The sequence below is a fragment of the Nycticebus coucang genome, chromosome 13, assembly GCF_027406575.1.
Source record: "Nycticebus coucang isolate mNycCou1 chromosome 13, mNycCou1.pri, whole genome shotgun sequence".
Taxonomy (NCBI): Eukaryota; Metazoa; Chordata; class Mammalia; order Primates; family Lorisidae; genus Nycticebus; species Nycticebus coucang.
The window spans coordinates 63,250,065-63,264,839 of NC_069792.1; the positions used below are offsets into that span (position 1 = coordinate 63,250,065).

At 38.5% G+C, this 14,775-nt stretch overlaps 1 protein-coding gene across 4 annotated transcripts in view; it reads right to left on the minus strand.

The window, feature by feature from the left end:
- Positions 1-6,605: 6,605 nt before the first annotated feature.
- ANKRD46 (ankyrin repeat domain 46) overlaps positions 6,606-14,775 on the minus strand; it is a 29,517-nt gene continuing 21,347 nt past the window's right edge. For 3 of the 4 annotated variants that reach the window (XM_053558992.1, XM_053558994.1, XM_053558990.1), the window contains exons 2-4: positions 13,625-13,961; positions 12,254-12,412; positions 6,699-7,172 (exon numbers count right to left, since the gene is read on the minus strand). In XM_053558992.1, the coding sequence (XP_053414967.1) occupies positions 6,956-7,172; positions 12,254-12,412; positions 13,625-13,935 (687 nt within the window). In that variant the 5' untranslated portion in view covers positions 13,936-13,961 and the 3' untranslated portion in view covers positions 6,699-6,955. Of the gene's footprint in view, positions 7,173-12,253; positions 12,413-13,624; positions 13,962-14,775 lie in introns of all 4 variants that reach the window. The other variant, XM_053558991.1, reaches the window with a different exon arrangement.

The window sequence follows — 14,775 nt, forward strand, 5'->3', positions numbered from 1 at the left end:
TGTGTGTTATTCGGTCTTCACACGTGTCTCGTGCCTCTAAAGAGATGCTTCTAAAGATCCTATGGGAAACACAGGAAAACGTATTGAAGAGCTCAGGGAATACCTCCAAGATATCTCGGGCACACTGGAGAACCAGGCGGTGAATAAGGTTTTGTTAAACACTATCAAGCAAAGCATTTCATAACCCCAGGGCTCAAGTTTACAAACGTTCTTGCAACCATTGGTCCCCTAACTTGAATCAAAAGTATACAGCAGACGATGAGCTTGAAGAAATAATTGCTCTTATAATAAGAAAAGTACTATGACTAACTAGAGAAAAATGTGTTAACATCATGACTGCTGCGGAAACTCTAACCCTTCTGCTGAGCTTCCTCAAAGCATTTCCATGGTGTAAGGTGATTTATAGACAGAGTGCATTATTTGATTATGAATTTTGTTTTCAGAAGTGGAAAATTTCTCAGGACAAATTGTTTATCAAAAGGTTGCTGGACATGGTGCCTCATGCCTGTAATCCTAGTGCTTTGGGAGGCAGAAGTGGGAGGATTGCTTGAGGCCAGAAGCTTGAGACCAGCCTGGGCATCAGAGTAAGACCCCATCTCTACAAAAAATATAAAAGATTAGCTGGGCATGGTGGTATGCCTGTAGTCCCAGCTACTCAGGAGGCTGACGTGGAGCATCACGTGAGCCCAAGTCATTCCACTGCACACCAGCATAGGTGACAGAGTGAGATTTTGCCTCTTTAAAAAAAATAAACATCTTTGGCTTATGATGCTACGAGCTTGAAAAAGTCAGTCCATATTTTGCTTGGCTATTGAAGTACAAAGAACACAATGGCAAGAAGGTGTATTGTTTTGTATCTGCAGCAGACATCTGTATTTTAAAGTAAGATTTAGAATAGCAGCACATTGGGGTGAGAATGAAGTGGGAGTCAGAGGCAGCATGGAAGAGGAGTAACTACGTCTGCATTCAAACACCACTCAGCTCTGTTCCCAATGGTGGGGCCACAGCTCTCTTGGCCTCCCCATCCCCTCACCCAGATGACTTCTAATGCCCCCTTCTCTAAAATTCTATGATTACAGTAACTTCTTAATGTTCATTTTTCAGGCTTCATTCAAATGATTCATCAGGATGTTGGAATAGAACAAACAACCTAGGCCATATGATTTCCAGTTTAGAATAGTATCTGCTTAGTCAGCTGAACTTAAATCCTTGTCTGTAACAAAGACAGACATACAAATAAGGTAAACTGGACATTTTCACATATGCCAAAACCATAATTGCATTTCGAATAAGAGGCAACAAAGTAATTGTTTGTGATTGCAGAAGGTCATTTTCTGCCCCTATGTTCCAGAAATCAACAAGTAGCTTTGTGGCAGCCCTGTCAGTTCATACTAATAGCTGTCTAACCATCCATCCCCCATCACAGGCCACATAAACAACCTGAGGGGGCTTAAATAATACAGAATAGCGTATGTGAATAGTGAACATTGAGAACAGGAAAATAACACTAAAGATGAGGATATATATGTAACAAACCAGGAATGAGGTTTCATGACCTATATTATAATTGCTCTGGTAGAACCCAAATTTGGCATTAAGCTTTTCAGCATGCAGTGAGAAAGAGGAATTCCACCTGACTAATGATACAATTCCTAGAGAAGGTAAAATAAAAGCAAAGTCACTGCTCCGCTTTGGAACAACTCCGAAATGGAGTTGTTTGTGGTAGCAAGAAGCAAAAGTTCCTCCTCAAGGCTCTTCATGAATTGTTCCAACAGCATCCTCAACTTGCCTCAGGATAGATGCGGTGGTTAGGTCCATGGGGTAGGAGATGATTTTCACTTAAGACAATGGCATCACAACACGGTGGTGAGATGGGACCTCCATCTCACACTGCCTGAGTTCAAATCCCAGCTCTGCCACTCATTAGCTGTGTGACTCTGGGCACGTTATTCAAACTTTAACTGTGAGGTGGAGACAGCATTTGCAAACATTGAGTTAATAAGCACTGTACAGTGTCACCACTTACTAATGAAGAGCTCAGTCAGAGCAATCAGGGTGGACACTGCCATGACACAGGTCAAGTACCTAGCTCTACACTGACCTGACTTGAACCTAGATTCTAGAACAGCATGGTCCACACTGTTCTAGAAAACCACAAAGGCTCTACATCTGCACTGCCTAATAGTCACTAGTGGCTATTGAGCACTGGCAATGTGGCTAATGTTGGAAAGAACTGAATTTCTAATTTAAATTAAATAGCCACAGGTGGCAAGTGGCTACTGGGCTAGACAGCACAGACAGAAAATTTCCATCACAGCAGCTGACTGGACAGTGTGGCTCTAAAATATCCTCAAAGCAATACTCTTAACTATTAGCTAAGTTTTTAGTGAATATTGGGTGATGAGGAACTCTAGACTTCAGAACCCTCAACACCAACCTGTGATGTGGAGAGACGGATGGAGACCCCTCTGGCTGTGCTGTGAAAAGTCCAGCTATGTGTAGGCATGGCAAGGCCAGTATCCTCCCTAGAAAATTGTTTTGAATCTACTTCAGAGCAAAGGAATGGACCCGATCCTAACGTTCTACTTCATCTAACACAGCTGGAATTATTTCGGCCTGGACAATTTTAAAGTGTTGTTTAACCAGACATTTGTTTCTTTCCTGCCCAGTGTTCTATTAACTTTGGGAAAAACTACTTCCTGCTGTTCCCTCCAAGCTGAACTATTCAGAAAAGGTACAGCAAGATGACAAAGTGAGATAAACTGTAATGTGGGTCCCAGATATGACTTCACACAAACCATGTAATAAAAACCCCAAATAAAGGAAAAGCAATGTATAATCAAGCCTGCATTTCGATGTGTAAATGCTCAGGGCACAACTACATGAGAACAAACAGTGAAGTCATCAATACTTCCAATGGAATTATCTTGGTAACCTCAGTATCATCAGTAGCACTGCTGTCAATAACAACATTATTTTCAAACAGGTATGATTTTTGATCAAGTTTTGAACAAAATATAGTGGACTCTTCTCTTATTACAATTATATGGTGTTCTTAGAAAATTCATGATACATTAAAACTACCCCCAAATACCTTAAGATGTAAAATGGAATTGGGTTTTAGGCTCAGGTAACTAGTGTTTTTTGTTTTTTAAGCACATGACTATCTAGCAGAACATTTAAGATCATGTCGGAGGCCATGTGCAGTGGCTCATGTCTGTGATTCTAGCACTCTGGAAGGCCAGGATGAGAGGACTGCCTGAGCCCAGGAGTTTAGTTTGAGACCAGTCTGAAAAACAGCAAGAACTTGCCTCTACTAGAAAAATTAGTTGGACATGGTGGCGTGTGCCTGTAGTCCCAGCAGAGGCTGAGGCAGAATTTGAGGTTGCAGTGACAACACCAATGCATCCAAGCCAGGTGACAGAGCTACCTGTTCTGAAAAAACCAAAACAAAACAGAAAAAAGAATCCTGTGGGATGTAGAGCAATTCTTTGTTGGGCTAAACTGTCCCATGTGCTAAGAGATATAAAGCATCTATGGCCTCTGCCCACTAATTGCCAGTAGTGGCCCCCGTCATTTCTAAAACGCTTAGTCCAAGCCCAACATATGAATTCCACCCATCCTCACCAATGACTGGTTCATCAATCCAGGTCTAAGTCAATCAGCATATGGCATTAGTCAGTTTGAGAACAGGTTACATAGAAAACAACAGGCGTGTGCTGGGGCTTTGCAACAAAGTTTCTGCTGAGGGAGTCACAAGAAAAGTCTCTTCTCTACATGGTTATAAATGGATGTGATGCCTGAAAATTCTGTACACATTGCAGAACAAGCTGGAGAATGCTTGTTTTCTAATAAATAGGGGGGTATAGCCAAAAGCATAGGGTAACTGAGCTAAAGATTTTGGATTATGTCACCCTTGGGGTCTACCCTAACTCTTAATATGACTGGGCTTCTAGTTATAGACAACAATACATTTCCTATTTTGAATTTGGATTTTGGTTCTTGCAGCTGAAAGCACTTTGATACATACACAAACAATTTCCCAAGTTAAAGACTGGGGCCTAGATTTTAAAAACACTAAAAACAAAACTACAGTGAATATGGCTCCTGGACTTTTACACCAAGGGATAAACCTGTGGCAGCTGACACTGGTTGAAAGCCTACATGGTCCTGTGGAAAGGCCTGTGCAGTTAATCTGCCAGGGGGCAGGTACACTGGGGGAAAGACAGACCAGCAAGGTCCACACATGCACCTTATTGGGGAGAACATGTAAAAGGCAAAAAGCTATTTATTTTGGAAAAAAAAAAAACAAAAAAACTACAGCATAGATAAAAAAGTAATGCTATCAGTATTTGTGTACAAAGAACTCTACAGGTGCTCTGTGGACAGATGAGTCTGTAAAAATAGATTGTCTCATGAAGTTTACAATTAAAGAAACAATAAAAAAAACATGTTTACAAAGAAACAGATCAAGAAATGCAAAATAACTGCAAAGAAATTGAGTAAGGGAAGTAGTGGGAAATGGAGGGTAGAGAACGGGGCAGTCAGCTGTGGTTAATTATGGAATGCACCAGGGTTGGTGTTTGAATGTTAAAGATAACCCTGGGAGGACACGTAGAAATGGTGCATTATCAAAGGAGGAAAAGATAAGTACATAGGAACAGGAGTGGAAAATTTAGTGATGAACTGCTGAGATGGCATCAGGTGAAGTTCTGGATAAACAGGATTGTACTGCCAGGTTCACGACAGACAGTGGGGCAGGAGGAAAGAGCCAATTTATAACTGAGGATAGAGCCTCAATGTGGAACCCAACACGTCCTGGCTGTTTGGCCTTGGATGAGTTACTTAACCTTCTCCGTGTCAGTTTCTTCATCTTGTAAAATAGCAACATGCAGTGCCCAAGAGGGCATAATGATGAAATGAGATGTGCAAGCCTTAAAGTGACTTGCATAACTGGGAGGAGCCTGATCATAGTAGGTATTAACACTCTTAAATCCACAATCAATTCACTCAAGTTAGTGTCAGAGCATTTATAAGACAAGCATATATAAAACGCAATATACTTTCATATTATGGTTGAAAGAAAACTGTTTTTACGCAGCTAATTGCGACCCATTGTAAAATCTTCAAATTAAAAGATAAACTATGATACACTTAAAAAACAAATTGGGATTAAAGGATTTGTAAATACATTTATTGATGGTATTCCTGTATGATGAATGCAGAGAATAGAATACAAAGAAAGCAACACTTAAAAAGGAACATTAATTTTTAAAAATGCAAGGATATTTACATATATAGACCCATTTTTGTATCTGTTTAGATTTACAAACAAACGTAAAGCTAATTCCAAAGCTTTCATTTTGAATATACTTCAAATTTGAGTTCTAGTGTTCTCTATTCTAAAGCCAACTATTTTTTTGCTCTATTTACACCAAGTATGATTTATTTTGTTTGTATCTAACTTAGAAGCAAGACTCTGCAAGCTGATATGGAAGCAGCTAGTTACTAGGCAATTTTACAACAGCCATTTAAGAGGGGATAAAGCCACATGAAAGAAAAAGCCTCAACTCTAGATATATAAATACAAAAGAGAAACCATCAAGAAGCAAAAGAATCATAGAAATACCAATTCAATTCTAAACTATAATTATAATTCTAGCAACAATTCAATTAGCAGTAGCTTGATGCCTTTGTTCTAAAAAATAAAACCATTAGTTCCTTCTCTACAATTTTCTGACTTTACATAATGAATAATTATCAAGCTTTCATATTCTTTTTTAATAGCCCAAGAACATGATTTATACATTACAGAATCATTAACAAAAGAGGCTTTCAAACTTACTGCTGAAAGCTGCAATATAGTTCGGAAGCCAGATTTCCATTTACATAATATTACCGTTCATAAAGAGTTTATGATACCCAGTACAATATTGTTCAGGTCTGTTAACTCAGAAATATTCCATCCGTTCTTGCCTTCAGAGAATTACTGATATGGATGGTACTGTTAAGAAAAGCCTAACAGGGCTTCTAAACAGGATTGCACGTGAAATAGTCATGAACCATGATACAACTGTGACAACACAGCTAGCTTATAGAACTGTATTTTTCAACATAATAATAGTGCCTCAGAACTGGGACAATTAAATATCAGAATTATTTTTCCTGCTACTATTCAGTAGAAAAAGTGTTTTCTGAGTATAATTTTGGTGAATAAAAGACCTTTAAAATAAACAGCAGGGGAAATTGAAAAGTGAACAAAATGTATTCCTCAAGTTTATTTTTCACCATATTAACAAGCAATGCAGTTTACAAAAAAATTATCCAAAAACCAAATAAATATAAGATCAAATCAATCATTTTTGAAGAAAATATAGCTCATTTTCAAAAGTTTTGTTTGGTTTATGACTAGACTTAAAAATTTTAAAATAAACCACACAGATTCTAACAATACTAATTGGCTATATAAGATTTGAAAAATGTACTTCAAGTTTTAAACTTTTGTCCTATCCCTAGAGAAAGCAAAAAATAAAAAAGAGCGGTTCTTGCAAAAATAAAAACAAAACCACCAAAAAAACTAATCATGTACGAAATGTATTTTTTCAATGCTTCAGTTGGTCCTATATTAGAGTATGGTTTTGAGAGCAAGGACTTCCTAGCCCCTTCCTTTATCCCCCATTTTCTAATCATTTCCATTTCTTTTGTCAAACAAGGTTAGGTATAGGTTTTCCTAAGAAGTCAGGTTGAGTCAGAGGTAGCGTTAGGATGCAGTTTACTTGATTGTAGTGTGTAGTTAGTTCAAATAAACATGTCATTATGTAAAAGGATTATGATAGGTAAAAATGCAAAAAGAAAAATGTACAGCCCTCACTGCCTTGCACTAAGAAGAGTTTTGGGAAGCTGAGAACAAATACAAAGCCAGGAAAGAGCATTTGCCTCATCTTCCATAGCCCCTTCAATGCACCAATTCAGGCTGGTTTTCCACGAAGGGCAGCACCCCACTCACATAGTAGGCAATGCCAAGAGACAGCAAAGCGATGACAAAGATCAGAAGCAAGACCCTCCAGAAGCCCAGATCCTCTACAAACTCCTGCCATGTGGTTCGAAAGCTGGAAAGGACTCCTTCGCCTTGCTGTAGATTGGGATTGAGGAGAGAGTGGCTTTCCATGGCACTGTGCAAGAAGGAAAAAGAAAGGGCATGAAACCAATACCTCACCCATTTCAAAAACGTAAAACAATAGGTACCATCTTATTTAGAAAAGACCAAATTTATAACACACATAAGAAAAAATGGACACATACGTACACTCTTACATGCTTACATATTGATTTATATATCCACAGGTATCTGGACAATCTACCTGAAGCTGAAAACTGCTAGACCATAATGAGTATGTTTCTTGATTGAGTATCTAACAGAGTCAAGTTAGAAATCCTATTAATGGCCAGGCCCAGTGGCTTCTAGGACCTTGGGAGGCCAAGGTAGGAGAACTGTTTGAAGCCAGGAGTTTGAGACCAGCCTGGGCAACTAACAAGAACCTGTCTCTACAAAGAAAATTTAAAAATTAGCCAGGCATGGTGGTGCATGCCTCTATAGTCTAAGGTATTCAGGAGGCTAAGGCAGGAGGATCAACTGAGCTCAGGGGTTGGAGGTTATGGTGAACTATGGTCGAACTTAACACCAGCCTGACAGAGTGAGACACCATCTCTTAAAGAAAAAAATCCTACTTAAAGAAGTACCAAGCAGAAGTCTTGAGATAGGTCAAATGAGTTGTTTTCATCAAGATACTAAGCCAAAACACATTTTTATTTTAAATTTAGGAAGAAGATTCAAAATGAAGATTCATAATTTGAGAATTTATGTAAGTGGGCTCATACTTGTAATCCTAGTACTATGGGAGGATTGCTTGAGCCCAAGAGCTCGAGACCATCTTGAGCGAGACTGTTTCTACAAAAAATAGAAAAATTAGCTGGGTATGGTGGCACACACCCTGTAGTCCCAACTACTCAGAAGGCTTTGACAGGAGAACTGCTTGAGCCCAAGAGTTTGAGGTTGCAATGAGCTACGATGACACCACTGCACTCTCCAGAAACAAAAAAGATGTCCATGAAAATAAGCAGACATGAAGGTGAAGACATCTGAAAGTGGTGAGAGTCCTGAGAAGAAACCAAGTCTGCTGATGGCTTGATATCAGACTCCTAGCCTCTAGAATTGGGAGAAAATAAATTTCTGCCAAGAAGAAAAAGAAAATAAGCAAAGAAGGGTAAATTTAAAAAAAATTCACAGTGTGTGAAGCTTACAGTTAAAAGGGAATTTTTAATTTAGTTCACTAATCTCACCACGAAGAATTCCTTCTTTAGAAGTGTATGCCTCTCAGAATGTAAGTCGGTTGGTTGTACATGGGGACTGGTGTAATCACTAGGAATTCTGAGTAGTTTCTTCCTACTGGTTTTAGTTCTATTTTCTACAATAACACAGAATAGGTTTATTTTTCTTCTGCATAATGGTTGAGTCTAGTTGAAAATAAGGTTGTACAAACACCACAAAGACACTGATTCTGGTTTTCAGAACTACATAAGTGAGAAATATGAGCCCCATATAGAGAAACCAGGACACTGCATCTGCCTTTTGCATGCAGAAGCTCTAGGGAATCAGCACCCACCGTTACATGACAGCATGCAGGCCCAATATCAGAGTCTCACAGACTAAAGTCACAATGGCCGCAATCACAGGCACCAACTATCTGTTGGTTATAGAAGGTCATGACCACCCTTCCCATGTCCCTTCCCTTTATGGTTTTTCCAAACACCTTGGCTCAGAACCACGAAAACAGCATAAAACAATGTCTTAGTCTCATTCACCATGAACTAGGAGAAAGCATGTGTGAAACTGGCAGGTTTGTAACCTACAACTTTACTTCTTTACACCATTAACCTGAGGTACTTCAGCCTTTACCAGTATTGAGTTCTTCCCTGATTGTGCCATGCTGACTTCCTAATGGGCCAGTCTGCCTGACATGAAACTTTTGTTTTTTAGTATTAAAAGATGTTTATTCTCTAAGAGAAAAGATTTTCAGTGGGAATCTACAACACAGAAGTTTAAAAAAACTTAAGCAAGTTTAAAAATAAGACAAGAACATTAAGAAGGCCTGACCAAGTGAACCCACAATAAAGCAGCTCAGGAAAGGCCTAGTTTGACCTATACAAAACTTACTATGTCTGAGGGACACGCTCTCACTCAGAGATGTTGGCTTAACATGAAAACTCAGCAAGTATTCTCTAGGAGCCCATGAAGCTCTGCCAATCGGAGTTTTCTATAGAAACTTTATTCAATGAAATGCTTTCTACTGTCCAGGGAATAACTAACTCGGACATAACGGGGTGTGTTTGTGTGTATGCATGTGTATATGGCCTTTTAAAAACCTGTGTCATTTGCACAGTCTCTGTCATTCCAGAACTACCAAATGAAAAAAAGGAACTAAATTAAACCTGAACAGTCTGGTGGAGTGTGGAAATATTTTTCATCAATTTGATGTATAGGATGATAGAAGTTGTACCATGTCTCAGGGAATCCTAAGGGAAGTAGAAAATACTGCAGTAAATACATTGAAAACCTTACTGTATTACCTTCTGTCCTAGGAAAGGGTGTTACACAGCTAAGCCACAATGCTGCATGCTAGCTAATCTCTTCAAACTTTCTCTTCTACTTTCAAAAATTGAGATTTAATTTACATACCATAAAATTCACTTTTTAAAACTTTATAAATAATCAGTGGGCTTTAGCATACTCAACTTGTGTAGCCATTTCCACTAATTCTAGTATGGTTCTATCATGGGCATAAAAAACTCTGAACTTACGAGCAGTCATTCCGCATTGCCCCTTTCCCCAGCTTCTAATAACCAGTAATCTACTTTACGTCTCTAGGGATTGGCCTATGCTGGACATTTCACATTACAGAGTCACATAATAGGTGGCCTTTTGTGCTTTGGAGCATGCATCAGTACTTCATTCCTTTTGGTGGCGAAATAATATTCCACTGGATGACGTGAAGACATTTTGTTTATTCATTCATCGGCTGATGGACATTTGAGTTGTTTCCACATCTTGGCTACTGTGAATAACACTGCTATGAACAACTGTGCACAAGTTTTTGTGTAAACATAAAGTTTCAATTTTCTTTGGTATCTATACCTGGAAGTGGAATTGCTGGTCAGGTTGTAATTCTATGTGTAACTTTTTGAAGAATTGCCAGACTTTTCCAAAGCAGCTGTACTATTTTCCATTCCCAGTAGCGATGTATTGAGTGTTCTAACTTCTCTACATTCCTGATAACCCTTGTTATTGTCTATCTTTTTCATTTTTCATTTCATTAATCCTAGTAGGTGTGAAGTGGTATTTCACCGTGGTTCTGATTTGCATTTTCCTAATGGTATGGCCTTTACACTTTCAAACTTAGGCTTCAACCACTGCATTTCTATCCTGACACTGAAGGCCAGGAATAAAGGATGAATAATTTAATTTTTGACGAACTGGTTTTATACACCATCATATAAACTCTCATGCTGAAGTGAAATGGCAGGTAAGTGAAAGAAGTAGGAGTGTTTTGTACTGAGCTGCTCAAATGACTAATCACTGCTTAACTAATAAGTAATCACAACTGAGGCAAACTCATGTTAAAAGTACATTTCTGATAAAGAAGTTGCAAGAAACTGGCTGTTAGCAAAATGAAGTTCCCCCAAGTATACCATGCTCCTTCCAAAACACCATGTTTTGGAGGAACAGGATCTTAAACAAATAATAGTTAATCGAGTATTATTAAAGTGCTTTTGGGTTCTGTCCATCCAGACTACACAGGAGAGAGTGAAAGGGCTTGCAAATGCATTTGACGACTTGTGAATTTTATCTATTCGTCAGCTTTTGTGATAACTCATAAAAAGCATACACAATTTTAGAAGCAAAACTCTTAGATTTCTTTAGGACAGTAGTAAGTGCTTGAAAGTATCTAAACAAAATAGACCTAAGCTTGGGAATGGAATTAATGGTCCCCAAGGAGCGGAAGAACCAGCACACAGAGAGAGAAGGAAAGCAATGAGCAGGGAGGGAGCGCGTGAAGGATGAGCTGTGAAAACCAGAGAGGATTTCATTTAGATCTCACAGAACGATCCTGATGGCATACGTGGTCTGTGTGAGCCTAAATCCAAGTCGTGGTCAATTAGCTTTCAGGTCAACAGCTGATGCTGATGCTCATGTGGGCCCCTTTCTGTTCTATTTATAGTCTACCAAAAATCTTGCGAAGAGACTACAAGACTTCAGTCAGCCCCTCATTCTTCTTACCACATTTGTTTAATCTTGAAGGCTGAAAATCCATGGTGGTCAACTAAGCTTGGCACCACGACACCTAGGTCTCGTCTACTGACCACCTGCTGAGCCAGGGGGGCCAGGAGAAAAAATGACCGGCCACCTTTTCACAGCTCTCTGAACTGTGCTCTCCACAGCTTCCAGACAGAAAATGATGAGATGCTGAAGACCCTGTCAATCACCACATCTTCACTTCTATCACATTTCACTAGTCCAAATTCATCTAAAAGTCACTTGCACATTTCTGACTTGTGTGTATGTTAAATCTTGTCACTTTCACATCCCCAAATTGAGTATGTGTTAAATCTTGTCTTACTTTCCCTCTCCTGTTTCACTGTCTCTCAGCACTCCACTTTCCTACCATTGAAACTACTTTCTGGTCATTTCTAACACTGTCCAACTTCTCAGGCTTGCTTATGTTTCTTATCTTTTTTTGAAATTTCATTTTTTTGTGACCTGTATTTAACACTCCCAAACTTCTGCTTCCTCCTCATCTCAGATTCAGCTCTTAACTATTCTTCTCCCTCATGCTGTCGATACAACAGGTGGCTAGTAGAACATTATATGCATGTGGTGTATAATTTCTGTTTACAGCTTTTCAATTATAACCTGAAGCCATAAGGGCCTATATAAAGTTCAAGGAAAGTATCAAAACTCTGCACCTGAAATCAAATGAATGTAAGGTCACCAAAAAAGATCCAGGTACTTAAGTGACTTGCCCCTTAAAAATTTTATCTTGCTTGGTTTATGCCTGTAGTCCTAGGTACTGAGGAAGCTCACGCAGGACTGATTTAGCACAGGAATTAAGGACAGCCTGGGTAACATAGTGAGATCCTGTCTCTAATTAATAAATACATAATAAATGATAAACAAATAAATACATATCTCAAGTACCTTTCACTCTCAGCTGTCTGCATGGTCTCCAGTTTCGAGTGGGTTCCTCTGTTAAATCCTTTTACCTCCTGTTCTTCCAAAGATTCCAGCAATCGGATAACATCTTTATTCACTCCCCTGCGTTTTGCTAGAACTAAGGGAGTAGCACCTTGATGATTGCTAAAAATGTTGAAAAAATAAAGACATCATTGTAGCAGTTATACTACATGGTGAATTACATTGTTAGCGCCCACTTGTGCAGATTTCAGTGAAGAAAAGATGAGCCAAATTAACTCAAAACTAAAACCCAGGGCACAGCCAAAGGTCAAGGCAGAAGTTGAATTTTCAATTAACCAATTTTTTCCTTCCAGGGAAAGGCAAAAGACAATATATACAGGCAAAAGAGCAGATAAAGGAAAAGATAGAGAGACCATCTTCTCACAGATTAATTGGGAAGTCTAGCTGTAGACTCATCTTATCTGACATTTCATTTTATGGGAGGAGTATACATAGAACAAGTTTTAAGAATTTTTTTAAAAAAGGGGTTAAATAAGTTGCTTTGGTTCACTCAGCTACTTAGGACTAACAACAGGAGAGAACCAGAATCACTTTAAATCCTGCAGTTAATTTAGATCCCATTAATAGAACCATTTGCTACTTATTCAGATTTAGGACATTATGACACCAATAAATTAGGGTAGCATGCAACTGTAACTTAAAGGTCCAGCTCAGTAGGCTTGCCACCTTTCCCACTCAAGAAATAGGGTATCTCTAAAGCAAACAAAAACCCCCATGACTTCCTCAGATGACTGAGTCTAAAAAGGACTCTGGACCCCAGAGAAATCATGAAGCTAGCATGATACAGTATATGACACAAGGCACATGAGCTCTGGAATCAGCAGAACTAGGTTCAAATTCCAGCTCTGTCCCTTCTAAACCTTGTGACCTTTCTCAAATCGTTTAATCCTTTTTGTCTCAACTATCTCATCTGTGAAATGAAGATTACACCTACTGTGAGAGTTATTCACTCTGAGGATTTCACGAGTTAACATAAGTAAACACATATAGCTCAAAGATTTCCAACAATTGTTCTTTCTTTGTTTCTCCACTTCCCCCCCCCCCCGCCCATCTTATACTATACAATTAATTAACAGCAGAAGCTGGGCACTATTTTCATAGGTAAATTATACTGCTTCAGTAAAAACATGTAAGTCATTCCCTTGTTCCTTCCCTCACCCACGCAACAAGATAACACTATCTTCAATGCCTTTCTGAACTTGTCATTACAATTGATCAACAAGTAAACAGAATCAGTAGACTCTGAGATTAGAGTACAGGTTGACAGAGTAAAGGGAAGAAATGACTAGACTTCAAAAAGCACAGAGAACTCACCAAATGTCAATTTTTAGTCCATTGGAAACTAAGAATTGAATGGTGTCCACATGGCCACAAAGGTGAAGAGCTGTGTTTCCTTGATAATCTGTGGCCAGAAGATCAGCACCAAATTTATGCAGTAACTGGCAGATGTCTACATTCCCGCGAGCTGCTGCCAGGTGTAGGCCTGTTCTGCCCCTGCTGTCACGAATATTTGGGTCAAAGCCACTTTCCAAAAGCCGCTTGGAATAGTTAAAGTCTCCATCAATACAGGCTTGTAGCAACGGCACATTAGTCTGCGAAGAATCATTTACAAAAACGTAGGACATTGTTCTGATTTGCGGATAGCAAATGCCTGTAATGAAATGAGGTAAGATTTGATAAAGTCAAATGAAATCAACACAATAAAGTCATTTAGAAAAGCACTACATCTTATCCATCTTGGCCTCCTGCCTCTAATAAAGTACCTTACCAAACAGAAACAACAGTTATTTTCTAAATTTATTTATTTTTTTTAAAATTTCAGCTTTCTTGTTCATTCTTCTTTGTTTGAAGTATTCTTTTTTATTGTTCATTTTCTTTCTTCTTTTTTTTAATGTTCTTCCTCTGGCAATGCTCTGTCCCGTTGCCTCCCGAGTAGCTGGGATTACAGACACCCACCACCACGTCTGTTTTTTTTTTTTTTTTTTTTTGATGTTAGTAGAGATGGGGTCTTACTCTGGCTCACTGCTGCTCATACTGGTCTAGAACCTCTGAGCTCAGGCAATCCACCTGCCTCAGCCTCCCACAGCACTGGGACTACAGGCGTGAGCTACCACGCCTGGCCTATTTTTAAAAATTTTTTAAACAGAGTTATTAATTATACTTTAATTACATACTTTATTTTCCATTAAAATGTTTTATTTTCTTCACATCTGTTCGATCAAAATTACAATTAAATTACCATAAAGCTCTATTTTGCTTTTCACCATATAAAAAAATTAAGACATTTTTAAAGTTAAGCAAGACATAATTGCTTGGATTTATGTTTATTGAGTTGTCAGATAACATGATCTTTAAACTTAAAAGAACTACATATATGTATAAATATATATTTAAAAATGCTACTGCTGATACATTCTTTTTAAATAGAAAATAATTCTCTTTCATATATTTGCTTCTTTTTACTA